The 19,911-nt window shown below is 32.7% G+C and overlaps 7 protein-coding genes across 7 annotated transcripts; 6 read left to right on the forward strand and 1 right to left on the reverse strand.

Moving 5' to 3' along the window:
* Positions 1-869: 869 nt before the first annotated feature.
* On the forward strand, positions 870-1,286 carry cand_008800 (uncharacterized protein; the record flags this gene model as incomplete). Its single annotated transcript, XM_067211120.1, has 2 exons — positions 870-895; positions 968-1,286. The coding sequence occupies 2 exons, from the start codon at positions 870-872 to the stop codon at positions 1,284-1,286; spliced, it is 345 nt and encodes a 114-aa protein (XP_067069235.1).
* A 212-nt stretch (positions 1,287-1,498) lies between these two features.
* cand_008810 (uncharacterized protein) lies at positions 1,499-5,986 on the forward strand (the record flags this gene model as incomplete). The annotated part of the gene is made up of 1 exon (XM_067211121.1): positions 1,499-5,986. The coding sequence occupies one exon, from the start codon at positions 1,499-1,501 to the stop codon at positions 5,984-5,986; it is 4,488 nt and encodes a 1,495-aa protein (XP_067069236.1).
* A 1,432-nt stretch (positions 5,987-7,418) lies between these two features.
* On the forward strand, positions 7,419-9,413 carry cand_008820 (uncharacterized protein; the record flags this gene model as incomplete). The annotated part of the gene is made up of 1 exon (XM_067211122.1): positions 7,419-9,413. One exon carries the CDS (start codon positions 7,419-7,421, stop codon positions 9,411-9,413), a length of 1,995 nt encoding a protein of 664 aa, XP_067069237.1.
* Positions 9,414-9,683: 270 nt separating this feature from the next.
* On the forward strand, positions 9,684-14,894 carry cand_008830 (MAM domain-containing protein; the record flags this gene model as incomplete). The annotated part of the gene is made up of 1 exon (XM_067211123.1): positions 9,684-14,894. The coding sequence occupies one exon, from the start codon at positions 9,684-9,686 to the stop codon at positions 14,892-14,894; it is 5,211 nt and encodes a 1,736-aa protein (XP_067069238.1).
* Positions 14,895-15,391: 497 nt separating this feature from the next.
* cand_008840 (uncharacterized protein) lies at positions 15,392-15,952 on the forward strand (the record flags this gene model as incomplete). The annotated part of the gene is made up of 1 exon (XM_067211124.1): positions 15,392-15,952. The coding sequence occupies one exon, from the start codon at positions 15,392-15,394 to the stop codon at positions 15,950-15,952; it is 561 nt and encodes a 186-aa protein (XP_067069239.1).
* A 37-nt stretch (positions 15,953-15,989) lies between these two features.
* On the reverse strand, positions 15,990-17,498 carry cand_008850 (zinc C3HC4 type domain-containing protein; the record flags this gene model as incomplete). The annotated part of the gene is made up of 1 exon (XM_067211125.1): positions 15,990-17,498. One exon carries the CDS (start codon positions 17,496-17,498, stop codon positions 15,990-15,992), a length of 1,509 nt encoding a protein of 502 aa, XP_067069240.1.
* Positions 17,499-18,143: 645 nt separating this feature from the next.
* cand_008860 (proliferating cell nuclear antigen PCNA) lies at positions 18,144-18,929 on the forward strand (the record flags this gene model as incomplete). Its single annotated transcript, XM_067211126.1, has 1 exon — positions 18,144-18,929. The coding sequence occupies one exon, from the start codon at positions 18,144-18,146 to the stop codon at positions 18,927-18,929; it is 786 nt and encodes a 261-aa protein (XP_067069241.1).
* Between the last annotated feature and the right edge of the window lie 982 nt (positions 18,930-19,911).

Here is a 19,911-nt window from a genome sequence, read left to right on the forward strand (position 1 = left end):
GTATCTTGGTGAGTATGAAGTATTTGGAACTATGGAATTTTAGCTATGTTAGGCTCGATTGCTTAACTATTGGACACTCTAATAGCTGTAATAAAAATCAAATTTTTAGTCAATTTATAATCTAAATCCACCTTAATGGATTGGATAGTAAGGAGTAACTAAAAAATCCACAATGTTTGATTTTATGTTGATTGTAACTTTAGATTAATTACTAACAGAAGATCAATTTCAGTACATTGAAGATTGAGGTAATATTCAGAAAAAGGAACACAATATAATATTATATAATATCCTGGTAAACAGATAGGATAAATATAAAGTGAAGATACTTATCTATAAAATTCAGTAGTTTTTAATAAAATCAGAATAATTTCTAGCTATAAGAAGCTTGGTTTGTTATTTTGGTAGCCTAAGAATAGTGTATATTTGCACTAAAAAATTAAGAGTTACCCAGCTATAATGTAGTATCCTGTCTTAGTCAAACTTAAGCCTACTACTATAGCTAGGAAGCTTTTTTTTTATATTCGCCTTAGTATTCCTGCAAAGTAGGAAATTTTCAGTGGTTCTAAGTATAAAGTAGCTGCAAGTAAATTGGATGTAAATTGTTGTAACTTTGGTAGATTTCAGATTAGTTTATAGTAAACTCTTAATCAACCTATATATGCTTAAATTTTATAATATCAAGTGCTCCAGAGGGGCTTAGAGTATCTTTCTTTTTCAAATCTATTGAGGTCTATAATTGCCCCTCTTTCCCCACTATGAGGCTTCCCTCCTTAATCTAGTAAAAGGCAAATAATATTTTAAACTACCCTAAAGAATTATTACACTGTCAAACACTTTTCAAATTTTCGTACTAACTTGAACTGAAAATGCAGAACTCTGTTGAATGTGCCAGGTAGGAGACTTTTTTGGTCAGTGAACTTTCTTCGTTAACTCTTATCATCTCGTGATTTTTAAAAACCTATAGACGCATAAATAAGGCTGAGCTACCGAAATTTATCAACAAACAAGTTAGGTTTGTTGGGAGAGTACTTTCTGTAGATGGTGATACAGCTACATTTGAAGCACCTGATGGAGGGACCGTAAAGTGTAAGATAATGAGTCCTCCCCCCAGTATGTTTGTTGAGGTGATCGCTCAAGTAATGCCAGATTTGACGCTTACACAGACAGACTTTATGTTTGATTTGGGTAATTCACTAAATATGGAGCTAGTTAATGAAAGTATAAAGTTGTCTCTACATCCTCAATTGAGGGAATATTGGGAACCTACAACTAGCCAAGTCTGAGGAGTTAAAAAATCAGTAACTATTAGCTAATGTAATATATGTTATACTAAGTAAGTTGTTGATATATAAACTAATCTGGCTGGTTTTATTAGATTTTGGAATATACACTAAGCAAACTACACCTTATTGTAAGCTTCTTTTAGTGTACAGGCGGGTCTCCTATTTGTAGTATAGTATTACTGGAGTTAAACAATTATTTAATTGAGATAAAGATGAGCCTAGCTACACAACTATACAACTATATTAGACAAAATAATAGCTTCTTTCATGTAGTCTGCAGAGATGTTTCGATGATAGCATATGATGCACTTGATGAAGTTTGGGATATTGGTATCAAAGGTAGGAGAGACGAAGAAGATAAAGTCCTGAGAACTAACTCAGACCTAAGAGAAATAGTTAGAAGAGGCTGTTCTTTGGGTATTAAGTTTCATGGGCCTAAGGAACAGAAGTACTGGTATGAATGTACTGACAATGTAGTAGTCTATTTATTACGACGTGGCCTACCTAAGTTTGAGGATTTGTGTCTAGAAAAAGATTTCCATTTACAAAGTAAAAGTGAAGAGGATTTGAAAGGTGTTGAGATCATATTAACAGAGAAAATTGATGGTGAGAACTCTCAGATATCATTTTTCAGCTTAACAAATCACTGGATAATTGCTTCGAAGAATGTAACGATACTATGCTCAGAGTCAAACGATATTAATCACAGCATATACTTAGAAGATAGATATACTGCAGTTAAGTTAATAGCTAGAGCTTGGTTTAATCTAATTGATAGTTTGGTACGTCCTGAATGTAATATTGAAGAACATAACATAACTAATATTAATCAAATTAAAAAGATATTGTCTGCAAATACATTATTAGCTGAACTTGTTGGAAATATAAATCGGCAACACATCGTAAACTATAATACAAACAATGAATTAAAATTATATTTTTTTGGCATGGTTCCAAATAATAATAACAATATATGTTTCAACCCAGAAGATTTATTTGTTATATTACCCCAACAATTACAAGAAAATATTATACCATTTCTAGAAATAGTAGATAGTGGTTCTCACTCTACAATTGTAAGAGCCAAAAAAAAAAAAGAACGAATTACTGGCTTTAAATCTGTGGATGAACTTAAAAAGTCTTTATGTAACTTACAAGAAAAAGTACTGAGTTTCAATGACAACTGTGAAGGTGCAGTAATATATATTACAAGGCATAATAAAGAATATTCTTATCAGGTTTTGGAAGGTATAGATTTGGAATTATGTCAACATAATGAAACTCTTCAAATTTTCAAAATAAAGACCTTATACTACATCTACCGTCGTTACTTAAGAGAAAGTCTAAGGCGTATTATAAGGAATGAAATTATATCACTTTGTAAATACTCAAAAGAATGTAATAAAATTAATATAGAGGAGGTTCAAAACAACGAATGGAATCAATTATATAACTTCTTTTTACTTCGTTTACCAGTGCTAACTTCCAAATTTATCAACACACTTTTAAATATATATCACAAAATTCTACGTTGTAACTATAAAGTGACCCACAGAATAAAGCAAGTGCTACCTTTCTCTGAAACAAATATTTATAATTATATACTCATATTTCAAACTTGTATAGTACGTATAACTTCTATTATATTTATTGGGTACAGATATGTAGACATTGACTACTTGCAATTGGATATGAACTTATTCAACTACTTTTGCACATTTGTCAAAAGTGCTGAGGAAAGTGTAGCACAAAAATTATTTCCAATAAGAAATCTCAATCCGAAACTTATTCCAGATAAAAATAGTTATGCAATAGAAATATATATACCTCCATTTTATATACCCTGGAAATATATAAGAAGTAAATTGGCAGAAATGCTATTAGTATCTGAAGAAACACTTGTTTTGAGTAATCAATGTTATCTGACAGGTACTAAACTTGGAATTGAAACTCAAGATAGAAATATATCTAATAATATCATTGTAAATCTGCACCATCTAAATAAAAAGTTATTTAAAAATCCAAAAGTCCAAACACTCAATATAGTATGTTTAGGCGATGATTACTCAAATGTAAATAACTTACTAAGTGGTAATATTCAATTTTTGAATAGATGTTTTTATAGAAATTTGACAATACTTAATCATTCAGAAACCCCTTCTAATACACAACTCCTTATATCTAAAAATTTACCATTTTTACAAACAGCTGACATTTTATCCAGATATATTAGTGAAATTTGCAAAATAACTGGCTCAGATCGTGCAGTGAGCAAACATATACAAATAAATACTTTATACACGAATAAAATAAATATTCCTATTACTTCAGATATTAAGACGATTTCGAGTATATCGGAAGTTACAGACTATATGCCATGGAACTGCCAGACTATATCTGACTTCCTACCACCAGATTATGCTTTAAATAAGAAGGACTTCCAATTACTAACAAAGTTGAGTTTCTTAGCATCTGACAGAATATGTTCAACTGCAGAACTTTACCCAATTAAAAACTTCAATAATGGATTTATTCACTGTTTATCTGGGTACTCAACTGCTTCTAGTCGACTGAGATCTTTTCAAAAGTTAGACCATGGTGAAAATTCTCATACTATTGAGTGTACCGTAATACTACCCTGCGGCCTACCAGGAAGTGGAAAAACTTTTGTGCTAACTGAATTTATGAAGCAGATTTCAACAAGCAATAATCCAATACATATGGAGACACTCACAGTAAATGCAGAGCTTTTATTTAATAGTATTGAGGACTGTATAGATGATACTATTTATTCATTAGCTGTACTTCCAAGGAATAATGAATCTCTAATGTCTGTATATTCATATTTCGACTTAGTTCTTTATGTATCAAGTGATGGCTGTACTAAAGGTGCTTTTAATGGTGTAAAGCCCTTCTCTAAATCTGAATCTAATTCAAAATATTACTCAAAAGTTGTAAATATTGCTGGGAAGTGTTGTAATCTTTCAACTGACCTTTATGGTCTGAATGATAGAGAATTTCGTAAATATTCAAGGGAAGGGAAAAGAATGATGCATTCAATTGTACATAGTATATTATGTAAATGCCTGGATATTAAATTTGGAAAAATTGAGGATATATGGTGTTTTAAGCTTAGTGAAATGTACTCTCATGATTATAAGATAAAAGCACTGATTATAATTGATACCAATAATATACCAGATATTTTGAAGTTACAGATGATTCATTATAACAATGAATCTTATCAGAATGATATACTGTTTAGATTTGTTGCTATGCTGACCCCATACCCTGATAATATCAATAATGCGAAGAAATATTCAGGATGTGAACTTAATCAAACTTATCTTGATTCTTTGAATTTTATAAGTAAGAACGATGGTGATTTTATTGAATATACTGCAAAGTCTTCGAAGAATGAGTGGCCATATATTTGGAGTCCAGAAATTGTAATTCAATGTATTATACGGATTGCAAACAGACAATACCATCCTACTTTAATGGGTCTTACACAAAAAAATATCGACATACTTTTATGCTTCTTGAACTTGTACTCCAAAAAAGTATTTGTCAAAGACAATACGAATTTGGCTACGGGAGATATCTTTCAATTGTCCAAAGAACTTTTTGAAGTCTTGAATTTTGATGGCTACATATCTATTGATACCTTTTCAAATGATGATTCAGATATGATACTCAAATCTAATATCACTAAAAAAGCAATCTGTATATTAAGACGAATTATTCCAGACATAAAATTACTCAGAAGTAATAGCGAGTTGCAACTACAGTTTCAAGACTTCCTATCAATTGTTAGTAAGATTCCCTCAAGAACTTCATACTTTCCATCAACAAAATTAAAATTAGAAGCTTTTAGTAATCAGTTATTTAAGATAGTTAGGATGACAAAAAAAGTAAATACAGCTAAAGAAAATTATTACACTGGTACCTATAGTATGAACCGTGAAATAAGTCATATAAAAAGTGCAAAAGTGTTTGTTTTAGAAGATTTTGACTATGCCGCAATTTCATTAGTAGATAAATCAATACTAAATAAAATAAGAGAAATATGGGTGCACTTTTGTCAAGATTTTAAATTACCAATAGATATGAAACAATACGAATTAATTAGAAAGCATATTACAACATTCTTTTTTAAAACTAACAATCTTGGAAACATCAACGGAGGAAATAACAAGACTAGTCCTGAGCTATCTAGTTTAAGTAATTCAAGATTACACCACCTGGCAGCTCTAATATCTATGTCCTTTTTTAATGAATTTTATTTATTTCGGTGCATATCTCTTGTGTATGTTCCAATATGGGGCTTATCTTTTATTGTACTTGAAAGTCAACAAGAATTCCTAAATATACCGAATGATTCTAATAACTTAAATTCCGAAAGTAGATACTTAATGGAAGTAAAGATACCTACAAATATATTCACAAAGAAATACTTACCATTTAGAATGTATGGGGTTCCTCATATTACTCTAATCTCAACTAAGGTAAAACCAGTCACCTCAAATTATGTTATTCAGATTTTAAAGCGAGATTTACCACATTTAGTAAGTAAAAGTGAAGGTGATTGTATTTTAAATAGCTCCTTTATCAAAATTAATGATGAATTAGTAGAAATACATTCGAAGCACCTATGGAAAGAAAATATTGAAATAAAAGGAGCACTTAGACCATTTTAATAATAGTCCAACAAATTTATAATAAATAACTTAAAATTAGTTAATAATTCATTATTACGTTACAGCAACTACTTTCCAAGTAGAAAATAAACTGTTATATATGTTCTTGATTTTTCATATAGAAAAGTATCAAATCTAACTCTCTACATCATAAGTAGAAATTTATATTAAGTCTATTAGTAAATCCTTTTTTTTTTTTTTAGAAATATACTACCATTCTTGTTTAGATCATCAAGAAATCAAGATACTTTTATGTTCTAGATTTAAGAATATACTTAAAATTTATTTAGCACTATTGATTTTAGTAGTGTGTTATATCAGCCATTATCCCTGAGTTTTTAGAATTTTCACTAGTACAGGAGATATAATTGGACCATCAATATATCCCATTAAATACTTGTAATTTGTAGATTTCACTAGTTTACATAGCATAGCAACAATAGTAAATAAATCACTCCATGGATATATAATGTTTTAAGTAGAAATAATATATGTATAACTGATAGAACTGTTACCAGTTTTAAAGCTCTTAATAGATTGCAATAAATATTAATGGTAATATAACTAAGATATATTATCAAATTAAAAGCTTTTAGTGAATACATTCAAGAGCTTTATAAAAATGTTGATAGTTATCTAAGACCTTTATATTGATACACTAACCTTTATTACTAATAAGATTTAATGTAATATCAGTTGCTTTATTTAGTATAATAAAATAGTTTGAGTCCAGACCCTCGATTAAAGTGTTTAACTTATTAAACTTCTATAAAGTCTAAATTACTGAATTTCTGAGCTATCTGTTCAGTGACTTGTATCAAAAGTGCTCCTGTATAGATTCAAAAAAAAATCTCTTGAGATTCTCTCAGTACATTTAGTATTACCTATTGCAATTAAGTAGTACTAGCAAGATATAAAGATCTACTTTTTGTGAACAATGATGTAGCCTTTATCATCCTAACTAATATCATTCTTCAATATCTTAATATTGTGAACTTTTAGGGTAGGTAGCAAAACCCACTTTTCTTAGTCGGTATAATGTCAAGCGTTTTAGAAGGCACTTAGAGTCTTGATTAGTTATTAATACTGTCGATCTAGAGTGTATTGTGACTATGTTGATGCAATTTTTATTAAAGTATAAATAACAAATTTAAATTTAATGAGAGTCAAGGCGCATATTTAGCTATAGTGTATTTATAGCAAGCCCTCGTTTCAGTTTCTCATTGAAATTTACCATATTTCAACTGTTAGAGTCACAGTAGAGCGCTTAAGTTTATTATTTGACGCGGATTTTCAAGTTTATACTGAGTAGAGTGCAGATAACTCGACAAAAGCTTGGAAACGAAGATAACTTACAGTACTAAACTGTATATTAATATTGACTACGCAAACTTAAATTTAGATAGCATATTTGTTATTGTGTAATTGCAGGATGTTTTGTACTAGGTACAAGAATAATAGTAATTTTGGAAATACCCTTAAAAGTATCTCTACCTTTTTCATCAGGACAAGTTCTGGCATTTTACATCGTCATATTGGCACTTCAGCAAGCTGTTATTCAGATAAAATAGGTAGAGATGTCATTGGAATCGATCTAGGAACAACAAACTCATGTGTAGCAATAATGGAAGGAAGTTCTCCCAAAGTCTTGGAAAATTCTGAAGGAATGAGGACAACACCATCAGTTGTAGCTTTTACTGAGGATGGACAACGTCTTATTGGCATTATTGCAAAGAGACAAGCAGTTACAAATGCAGAAAATACTGTATTTGCTACAAAGCGCTTAATTGGACGTCGTTTTGACGAAGATGCAACTAAAAAAGAGCAGAACATACTACCTTATAAAATTGTAAAGGCACCAAATGGAGATGCGTGGGTAGAGTCACATGGTAAACAATATAGTCCAAGCCAAATTGGTGCCTTTGTGTTGGAAAAAATGAAACAAACAGCAGAAGCATACTTAGGACGTACAGTAAAACAAGCAGTAATAACTGTGCCTGCTTACTTTAATGATTCTCAACGACAAGCAACAAAGGATGCTGGTAAAATAGCAGGATTAGATGTCTTAAGAATTATAAATGAGCCAACTGCTGCAGCTTTGGCTTTTGGAATGGACAAGGTTGACGGTAAGACAGTTGCAGTATATGATTTAGGTGGTGGGACCTTTGATATTTCTATTTTGGAGATATTAGGAGGAGTTTTTGAGGTGAAAGCAACTAATGGAAATACTTCTTTAGGTGGGGAGGACTTTGATCAAAGAGTGCTGGCATTTTTAGTGCAAGAATTTAAGAAGAATCAAGGAATTGACTTAAGTAAGGATCGACTTGCGTTACAACGTCTTAGAGAAGCAGCTGAGACTGCCAAAATTGAATTAAGTTCTAAAAACCAGACAGAAGTTAATTTGCCTTTTATTTCTGCTGACTCAGCAGGTCCAAAACATTTACATGTAAAGATAACAAGAGCGAAACTCGAAGATCTAGTACATGACCTTTTATCTAAAACAGTTGTTCCAAGTGAACAATGTATTAGAGACTCTGGAATCTCAAAGAAAGATATTAGTGATGTAATATTGGTTGGTGGAATGACTAGAATGCCAAAGGTAACGGAAATAGTGCGTTCAATATTTGGACGTGAACCCTCCAAAGGTATTAATCCCGATGAAGCAGTTGCAATGGGAGCAGCTATCCAAGCTGCAGTTTTGAAAGGTGAAATAAAGGATTTACTTTTACTGGATGTGACACCTTTATCACTGGGAATTGAAACTCTTGGTGGAGTATTTACCCGATTGATTAACCGAAATACTACTATTCCAACAAAGAAAAGTCAGGTGTTTTCTACTGCTGCTGACAATCAAACTCAAGTAGGTATAAATGTATTTCAAGGAGAGAGAGAAATAGCAATGGATAACAAACTGCTGGGTCAATTCGATTTAATGGGTATTCCCCCAGCCCCAAGAGGTGTCCCTCAAATAGAGGTGACATTCGATATAGATGCTAATGGTATTATGAATGTAAGCGCAGTAGATAAATCAACTGGTAAGAAGCATGAAATAACTATTCAGTCATCTGGAGGTCTTAGCCCTCAAGATATAGAAAAAATGATAAGAGAAGCAGAAGAGTACCGCTCAAGTGACAAAACAAAGAAGGAAATTATAGATGCACGGAATGATGCAGAAACCTTAATATATTCTGTTGAAAAACAAATTACAGATCTCTCCGATAAGCTGTCAACAAGTGATAAGGAAGAATTACAGTGTAAAATTGAAAAGGTGAAGAGTACTTTTTCTTCACTAGAGCCTGAAGAAATTAGGAGTGAGACGAGACAACTACAAGAGGCATCATGGAAAATCTCACAGAAAGCTTATGGATCAGCATATTCAAATAATACAACAGATTCCCCTTCAGGTTCATCAGAAGGCTCAATTTAATAATATCTCTGGATCTTACATGGAAGATAGGTAGGGCAAGAGCTGAGGCAATTCTCTTAAATTCATAACCATAAACTTTTAATAATATATCATATTATATTTTTATTTCACCAACTCAAATTACCAGATTTTTACAAATTATCTTAAGCTTGTCTACCCTAGAATCGATACAGCGCATTTCAAGATCTGCATGCAATACATTGTAGCCTAGGGCTACTCTGTATTGCACTCTTAAAGAAAATACTTTTTATATTATCTTCAGAAAATCAAATGAGTCTATCTTATATAACTTATTTAGTGTTTTTATTTTGCTCCATACAAGAAATATTATGCACTGAATTATACTCAGGATTTATTCCACAAATTGACCAAGATTTTGAACAAGATTACAACTCTCTAGATATTACCAGAGATAATACTGCAACCAATAAAGTTAGGAGAGTGCTACAACCAATCAGTGATAATGGACAATGTATAATTCTTCTTTATACTTATGGTTCAGCAGTTCCAACTAAGATATCAGATCCATCTACCTCATGTCCAATAGCTGGCCATAGGAGCTATTTATTTGAAGGGGAATATGGTGAAAACTCTTCTGCTTCAATAGTGGAGATATTTCCAATTGTTCAGAACTATACCTGTTTAAGAAGATCTGGTTGCACAATAGCTATATCTGGTAGTGGGTTGTCACAAGATGACATGATCTACATAATTCCAAATTATTGCAATGAAACAGATGTAGGCAAGTTAAAACCATCAACTTTCCCTATCTCTAGTCCTTGCCCTCCCCAAAATACATCTAACAGTTTGGGGCCCTTCAAGGGTGTAAAGTCATATGGAACATCTGAAATTGTAATTGGAGATAACATGCAGAAACACCCAAAACACCTTACAACTGTTCTCTTTAACATTATACTGCAGCCAAATAATCTCTATGACTCTGCATATATTTGCTATTCTCCTGCTCGCAGTAGGGTATATAAACCAACTGATAATCCTGAAGTATTTTTTTACAATGCGGGATTACTGAAAATTGATAGTAAGATTATTTTTTCCTGCGACTTCGAATCTAAGGGATACTTAGGATGTGGATTTAATTCTTTAATAGACTTTCAAACCAAGACGAGATTTGAGTTGGGGAATGGAAATGAAGTTGTTGTCGGATCTAGCCCTCAAGCAGATACTACAATAGGAGTAAGAGGCAAAGGACACTTTCTATACTTTAGAGCACCTGGATATATGCCGGGAGCATCTGCGCTACTCTTAGGAAATCCCAAAGTATATTCTTTTGGTACATATTGTCTTTCTCTCAAATACTTTATGGCAGGTGCAGATGCAAATGTTTTAAGATTATACTTAGCTTCAGGTCTATTGGGATCTGTTCCCTTAAATAATCAAGGTATACCCACTTCTCAAAATAAGAAACCTAAAGTTGTGACTCATTTCGGTCGGCCAAATTGGCTTGTTGTAGGACAGCAAGGCCCTACATGGCAATTAGGGGGTTTTGAATTTTATTCAGATGGTCTTACTCCTTTAAAACTGGTTCTAGAAGCTATTGGAGGAAGATCTGAGGATAGTTTAGTTGCAATAGATGACATTATTATTAGATCAGGTCACTGCCCTAGTGAAATCATTAGGGCTAGTGAAAGAGCAGATCAGAAGTGCGTCTGGGGAGAAGTCAGGTTGATATCATCAAACTTTACAACAGAGAAGTCATGGGATATAGAAGGAGCACTAGGATGCAGTGGACGCACCTATTCATTTACAAATATACAAGTCCCGTCTTCAGATAATATAAAGTGGGCTACAACAGATTGGATTCCTTGTTGTCTACCTGGATATGGAACCTACACTGTGAATATCTATGATACTTTTGGTGATGGCTGGAATAATGGGAATTATTTAGAATTTAGATTTTTTGACGAAATTATACGTATTGGTGACCTTTTTAAAAGTGGGAATGTCATGAAAACTACTATTAATGTAGGTATAATAAAAATTGAGGAGATTAAGGCTACAGAGACATTGGTTAGTATAACTATTAAGTCAAATAGAAATAATGTTAATGCATGGTGCGCACTAACAAAAGCTGGCAATGTACCTCCTAATAGTACTACCTTAAGAAAGTATGGACTAAGGACAAAACAACCATTAATGCAAGGGGATACTTATGAATTCAATTTATCATCATCTAACAAGGGAGTTCTGTTACCTAATACTGAATATGACTTATACTGTTTTGGACAGGATGCATCAATTACATTAGAAAGTTCATCAGTTGTGGATAATCTAGCAATAGAGTATTCTAGGGTACGTATTACAACTGATTCAAAATATCCTATACTTACAATACAGGATCTGGAAGTTGGAGAAGAAAGTGTTTTCTTCACAGTAAAATTGGATGAGCCAGGATCAATATGGTGCTCTGCACAAATTGATACTAAAACTCTATCTATGAATTTAAGTACAATTGAAGAGGATAAACTTGTGAGAGATATAAGAAGTAAGGGGGTTGAACAAATGATATCATCTAGAGATGTCATGGTTATAAAAAAAGTAACTATTAATGGGCTTATTCCTGCAACTAAATATAAGCTAATTTGCACAGCTGAAGATTTAGCTTTACCTAAAGCAAATAGAATCCCAATTAAGCAAGTATTGAGCAAATTAACTTTAACTTTTATTACCAAGGATAGAATACCAAAAGTTAAAATTAATCATGTAACAGCTGAGCTAGGAAAATTTACTGTTGGGGTGCATGTAGATACACCTGGGAAAGTAGATTGTGTAGCTACTCTTCCTGATGGAATGTATCCAAATCCGAGAGATATCCAAAGGTATGGTCAAAGCATTAATATAACAGATCCATCAGAAGAAAATTTCCTAACTTTAGTAGGAATTGAAGGTAATCAGAAATATATAGTATACTGTATGGCCACGAGCAGAACTGGCCTCAGCATGCAAGTTACAGATATATGGAGTACTGCTACAGACATAACATCATTTGGACAATTCTGTGATATTCCATCATTTCCTTCTGGAATTGAGACAGGCTATACTACACCTTTTGACCCACTAACTCACATTGAAGAAATAAAGGTTCGGAGTTACTTTGATAGTATTAAAGATAAATATAACTCTAAAGGACCATATAGAATAACACTATTTATAAATAAAACTGAAGCATACGAGTATTTAGATTCCCTAACTAATCACTTAAAAGATCCAGAAACAGTTCCACTTCCAAGTCCACCTCCACGTTATGCACGTATTAGGTTTGGTTCTTGCAATGAGAACTTAAATGACTCAAATCCTGAAGGTTTAAATGGACTGTATCATCAATGGAAGGTTGGACCAATTGTACTGAGTGATAGTGAGAAAGAAAAGAGTGGAAGTTGGGGTCATTTGGAATCTGAAAGAGAAAAAAAGCATAGCTTAGTGCAGGCAAATGAAACTGTTGCAATGTATCATATTGACTTAGCTGAGCCAAAACCTGTAGAATGTGGAGGGTGGAACCCAAGTGGACCTTTTGGAAGAAGGCTTCAACAAGTAGATTTTGATGGTGAGACACTTAATAACACTTCTAATTTAAGATTTCAGTCTAGGCTCTTTGATCTATTATCTGATAATAAATTAGATGAAATCGTCTTTGAGTCATGTGGGGCTCATTTACCTGGTATACAAGATCAAGCTGAACAACATGTACGCTTGGGACCAGTAGTATATCAACCTGCCCTAAATGTGACATCAGAACCTTCTATATGGGCTGGCATAACTATTAAAGATGGTACACAATGTCCAATTTTTTTTGAGTTGATTGCACCACATGCAACTCTACAGAGTATCAGAGATGGATCAGCAAAAATTGAATTTGATCGTATTCATAGAATGCTTGTAAAACAAATATGGTATAATGGAAGTGCTTATAAAACCTTAGATGAACTAGTTTTTTCCTACAATGAGGCAAAGTTAATTAACTCTGGAATCCCTGCAGATGAAATGAATTGGTATAGAGGGAGAGATAACATAAGAAATAAAGATGATGAATTGCAAAATAGATTGTCTCTAGTTAACCCAGTTATACTTGAATCTCGTAGGATTGAACATGAACAATCTATGCATCAGAACAGGATACGAAAACTTCAGTACCTTGAAATGTTTAGTAGAGGTGACCTAGAAGTTAGAGCTAAACCTGAGCAGTGTGAGCCTGGTGGTCGCCGCTTTCAAGTTATGAAGTCTCCTAATAGAGAAGCTTACACAATTAAATGGATAGGTTGGCAGCTTACACTTACTAATGATCGTGACAGCGGATTTAAGATTTGGAATTTGAACTTTATGGGTAGAAGAGTGGCTTTTGAGCTAGGAATGATTGATGCTATGGCTCACTATACAGTTTTTGAGAGACAATGGTTTTTTTTGGATAGCTGGTACGGGGGACTAGGTACTGCTGCACGTCGTGTCCACCCAGGTTTAGAATGCGCAAATACAGCTCAGACTATTTTTTGGGATAATAGTGCCTGTATTTTTGAACTTGATACTGGACGCCCAATAAGATCACACTGGAAAACTGGTGGTATAAAAGATGCAGCACCATTAACAACTCTTACAATTCGTCAAATAATAACAGTTTCAAACTATGATTACATTGTAGATTTAACTTTGTATAATCAAGGCTCTTTTGAAATGGGAGTTAGCTTTACTGGAGAACTTTATGCAGGGTTAGAAGTACCATATTTCTCGGCTAAACAACATCAATATGGTACGCAAATTAGTCCCTCAGGACAAATGGCTGCATTACACTCCCACTTTGCGGTATGGAAGATTGACTTTGACCTAGGTTCCAATTATACTGATAATTCTATCTCATGGATAAAAGTGCTTAAAGATCCTATTAAAGAAGGGCATCATAAATTAGAAAGAACATTTGCGGAGAGAGAATCTAATGCATATTTAATGTATAATGAAACTCATCACCATCCAAGAGCTTATTTTGTTGTTGATGAAAACCATAGTACTTATGGAAATGTAGGTGGATTTCTAGTCAGGCCTTCACATACTATTGCAGACTTAATGCCAGATCATGAGCTTTATTCCGGACCCGCCTCCTGGTCTAAATATCAGCTGGCATCTTCTGTATTCAAGTACTCGGAACTTGATGCTGACTTACCTAGAGATAATAAGTTTGCTGCAAAACCTGCCGTTAGATTCGATTCATTTATTGAGGATGACGAAGTAATTAGACACTCTGATATTGTAACATGGGTAACATCAGGAATCTGGCATATTCCTACCCTGGAGGATGTACCACAAACAACTGCACTTGGGAATACTTTAGGCTGGTATATAAGGCCATTTAATTGGTGGCCAATGGATCCAAGTGTTACTTTACACAATGCTATCAAGGGAGACTTTATTGAACCTGGGACGTGTGCTGTGCAGAGAAGAGGAAATCTTTTTAAAGTGATTAAAATTGTGGAATAAATTTGTTAGAATCTAAGGAAATAATCAATATTTAATTAGCCCTTACTTTATCCATATATTATACAATTTTTAGGCAAATATTATATATCAATCTAGCATAGTCTATTCTTATTGTATGTGACTGCATAAGAGCCATATTAATCTAATAGAGCTGTGATTGTTAACTCTTATAAATTCCCTGCAACTTAGATTGTAGAGAAGTTAAAGGAAGATAAACTGAAATTCCGTAAATAAGTAGTGTCAAACTACTTTTCTTAATTTAGGAATTGCAACAAACTGTACTTGATACTCTTGAAAATTAATTACTTAACAAATTCTAAGTCAAATTGAAAGTTGTACATATATATGCATACACTGGACTTAGGAAGTGATTTAGGGCTAGTATTCTGTAGAAAGTTCACAAAATTTCCCTTATATATAGACCGTCAGGCTGTCTTTTGAATTTAGAATAGTTTATGTTCATTTTAGAATTTGTGATTTAAATATTATATTTTTCCATGAATTTCGAAAACTACATAGCTCCAACTTCTGGTATTGAAACTGAGAAGATTACTTCTCCAATTACTGCCAAGGAAAGTAGTGAGACACCTAGTACAACTAATTCTGTTTGCAAAGATTGCTCCTACAATGGAAAAGAAGAAAATTTATCAATAAAACACAAGATGGTATGGTTAGGTCCGGCAGGAGGATATGTATTAATGGAGGAAAATCCACCAAATAGAAAGGTACTTGATAGAGAATTAACCAATCCCCTATATTGTAGAGTTGTGCAGCACAAAGCCTCGGTATTGGATTGTAGAACTGGAAATAATGAAACCAATACACTAAGTACTGTAATTTCGGCAAAACTAGACAATACAGCAAATTTAGAGAGCTATAAAGAAAGAGAGGATTCTCTTAATTTTAGCTGGCGAGAAGAGGAATCAGTACAACCACTTCCATACCAAGATATAGGCCCAATTGGTAATAGAAGTAAGTTAGCTAGAAATTTGGTTCCACTTGCAACAGTGAGAGATATATATAAACAATCACAGAGTCCTCGAAACTATTGTAAATAATTATATATATATAACTAACAAAGATACTTCTTTCTTCCTAACAATCTAAGGTAAATCTCTTCTTGAGTGTAGAATTTTTAGTAGTGTAATCTTTACGCTTCCTTTGTAGTTTTATCTTTTTATCTGATAAACCCCCAGTGCTGTCGGATTCTTTAAGTAAAGAACACCGAATAGGTTTAGGTAATAAATTCCATATTTCCTTAATACGTTGCTGAGCCTGCCGAATTAACAAAAATGTTTCTTTTGATAGTAATGGAAATGACATTGATATTTGTATTTTCTGTTTTTCCGTAAGATAAGGATTACAAACTGGAAATATGATCTCACTTGGTGATTGATAGTGTGTTGTATGAGTAGGATATGGATATGCAGATTGAGTCATAACATGAGGAATTCCATAAGGAAATGTATGAGGAAATGTGTTTGTATAAGTCGGTACATAAGCACCATTAGGATCAGTACCATATGGAAAGCTTGTACCAGAAGTGCCCCATGTATCTATATACTGTTGATGAATAGCATGACTAATTGTACTTGAAATACCCATTCGATTATGGGACTGAGGAATAATACTCTGTGTTTTAATACCATGAGATTTTATAAGCCCACTTTTTATTGTTGATTCCAAAACTTGATCTTGCATACTAGAAATACCAATTAGAATACTTTCTGCACTTCTAAAATCTGGATTATCACTAAGTGCAATATTTTGCACAGAATCTTCAATATAGGTTGCGTCTACTTCAGCTGTTGCATTAATATGTGTAAGATTGTGTTTGATATCAGTACTTTGAGTAATCATGGTATGGGAATTTGGCTCTATCTCTACAGTTTTGGATTTATCAGTATCTTTTGAATTAAATAAAGTAACAACTTCATGTTGTTTAACAGAATTTGTATCATCACTTTTTGGATTGGTATTATTTTCTAAATTACTGTTCAGTTCACTTTTCTCTATATCTGATTTATTGCGTATAGGGAAAATAAATTGATCCCAATCTATTGTTGCTAAAATATTTGCTAGGCTTTTATTAGGTACACTACCTCTAAATCTCTGATTACAAGCTGGACATGCCTTTACGGCAACATTTTTATTCTTCTCTAAGTAGCGTTGAACACAATCTCTGCAGGCAGAAGTACCGCAACTCCCTGCGCATTTGATCAAGACAGGATTAATCAGAGGACAGTTGCATAATTTACATATATATTCTGACGGTAATGTCAACTTCGACTCTAATTCATCTTCTTGATCTTCTGCAATATTAATTGAACGTTGGGCTTCATGATGAATTTCCTTCAATTCACGCCATGGAATTCGTTGTATGACTACTCTGGAATAAACCGGTATTAATTTCTCATCAGGATATACTTCCTTCTCCTCCGTATCATAGACACGCAAGTCAAATAAACGAGTATACTCTTTTCCTAGACCTGCATGTTCAGCTACTAGCACTTTCAAATCGCTAGTTTTTATTGAATTGACATTAAGCTCCAATGAACGATAGCTATCCAATCGCTCATGAACAAAACGATAGTAAACAGACATTATTAAATCAATCTTATCAAGCTTTAAGTATTAAAGCTCAATCTAAATCTATAGTTTGTTTTTGAGGAGAGTGTGATTAATGAATCAGAAATTTATTGTACCGGTTTTTTAAGACAAGCGCGTAAAGGCTCATAATCTGCTATTCATCGATATAGACAACTGGGAACAAACTTCAAAGACATTTACATTTATTGGTCCAACTATCGCTGAAGGTAAATGTCAAGTGCTAATGTATAGGTTTGAATCTTCCTATGACCTCATGAACTCCCCACTAATATGGGTATGATTAGAACCACTATATATTGGGATCTAGTTTCTATTAGTACACGCCTTGTACTGCTTTAGTTCTGTGAAGTATATATGAAACAATTTAATATTGTTCTATACTTTATAAAGATAGTTCCCTACGCTTTGAAATAGTCTTATATCACTATGCTATTATACTGTGCCAATAATATTATGCAACAAAAACTTAATTAGCTAGGTGTTGCTTATAAAAAAAAAAGTACTTCAAGATGAAAATGTTTGTTGCAAACTTATAGTAAGCTCTAGTCACCCCACGGCGGGAGCTACCTTACTATTAGCTTCGTATATTTTAAGAACTAAGAACTATTTCAACTTAAACGTGTAACATAAACTTGCAAAATGTTCGAAGCTAGATTACAAAGTGCCATTTTATTCAAGAAGATTACTGAAGCACTAAAGGAGCTTTGTCATGATATAAATATTGAATGTGACTCTGAAGGTTTGCATTTACAAGCAATGGATTCTTCTCACATTGCTTTGGTATGTTTGTGTATATCACCTGAAGCATTTGAACACTACCGTTGCGATAGGCCTGTTGTCTTGGGTTTGAGTATGCAACAATTATCTAAATTTATGAAATTTTGTGATAAAGATACAAGCATGTTACTGAAAAAGTATGATGATGATGACGATAACAAAATTACCTTGTGCTTCGAAGACAATATGAATACAATATCACTTAAGGAATGTACACTACGTCTCATGGATATAGAACAAGAACATATCTCTATACCAGAGGAAGACTATGAGTGTAATGTAACTATGCCTGCAAATATTCTACAATCTATAGTTCGTGATATGAGTGCAATAGGTGATGAGGTAAATATAGAGATAAGTGGGAAATGTGTTAAATTCTCAGTTGATGGAGATGATGGGAAAGTTGACTTGAATTTTCCAGTAAATGATTCTCCCGATGAAACAAAGGCAGTTCAGATTCATGCCAATAATGTAATATCACATAGATATGCATTAAGGTATTTCTCTTATTTTACAAAGGCTACACCCTTAAGTACAACAGTAATGATGAGCATATCTCAAGGTGTCCCATTGAGATTACAATTTCCCCTTAATGATAGGAGTGACCAAGGAAAAATAGAATTTTATCTAGCTCCCAAACTTAGATAGGGTATGTATTTTAATTGGACTTGTAGTTATCTGAGTGTTATGAGGCACTTAGTATAGTATTTATAGTTTTGTAAAGGAAATTTCGATTAAGATTGAATAATTTCGATATATTCCTATTCTCAAGCATCCAATAACTTTCTAGATTCGTAGTTAACGTTATTGCATGTGCAACATTATTACTCAGTCCCTAATATAGGATATCTGAATATTGGGTGTTTATGTAAATACCTTTTGCTTTATATACTAAATATCTTTATATTAACTCCAAATATCTAAAGCTTATCTCACTATTAGAATATTGACTGTGTTACTTCATCTCCAATATCTTTTTCTATCAAAAATATTTATAATTAGTACAGAGATATCTTAGATAAGTTACTAAAAAATTCATTCATCGTTGATAATACCTGGTATTTCTCAAAATATTCGCGTACTTTTGATTTTAGTTTGTGGAAAACACATAAAGAGTGTTTTTATTTAACGTATGATAGAGAAGTTCACTAAGATTGATGGAGATTATTCAGTTTTACTTATCTTAGAAATTTTATTTTGATTAATCTTCAATTTAACGAAATATATACACCATTTAATTACAATTTTAAGATGTATAAGTAAGTTACAAAACTTTTCAGAAATTCCCATAAGATTTTTTATGAAGGAATCTCCAAGATTCCTTGCAATATTAAGATCTAGTACAGATTGACTATCATCACATCTCAGGATACAACCTGATAAAAATTCTAAGTTCTTTTTGCAAAAATAGGCTACTGAAAAAGTTACTTGACAGGACAGTAAGCTTATTTGAATCTATCATACACATTTAAGTTGTACTTATTAGTTTTATCCTTTTGAGTTATAATTATCTTTGTTATCTATTTGGAGAGACATTTGATTTTTGAAGGTATTATCCAACTATTGAATTAAACCTTTCCAATATTTAAATAAATAATTTTTTAATTCCTCACCACTGGTGGAGTTAATC

This window comes from Cryptosporidium andersoni, assembly GCF_001865355.1.
Source record: "Cryptosporidium andersoni isolate 30847 chromosome Unknown contig_31, whole genome shotgun sequence".
NCBI classification, from domain to species: domain Eukaryota; phylum Apicomplexa; class Conoidasida; order Eucoccidiorida; family Cryptosporidiidae; genus Cryptosporidium; species Cryptosporidium andersoni.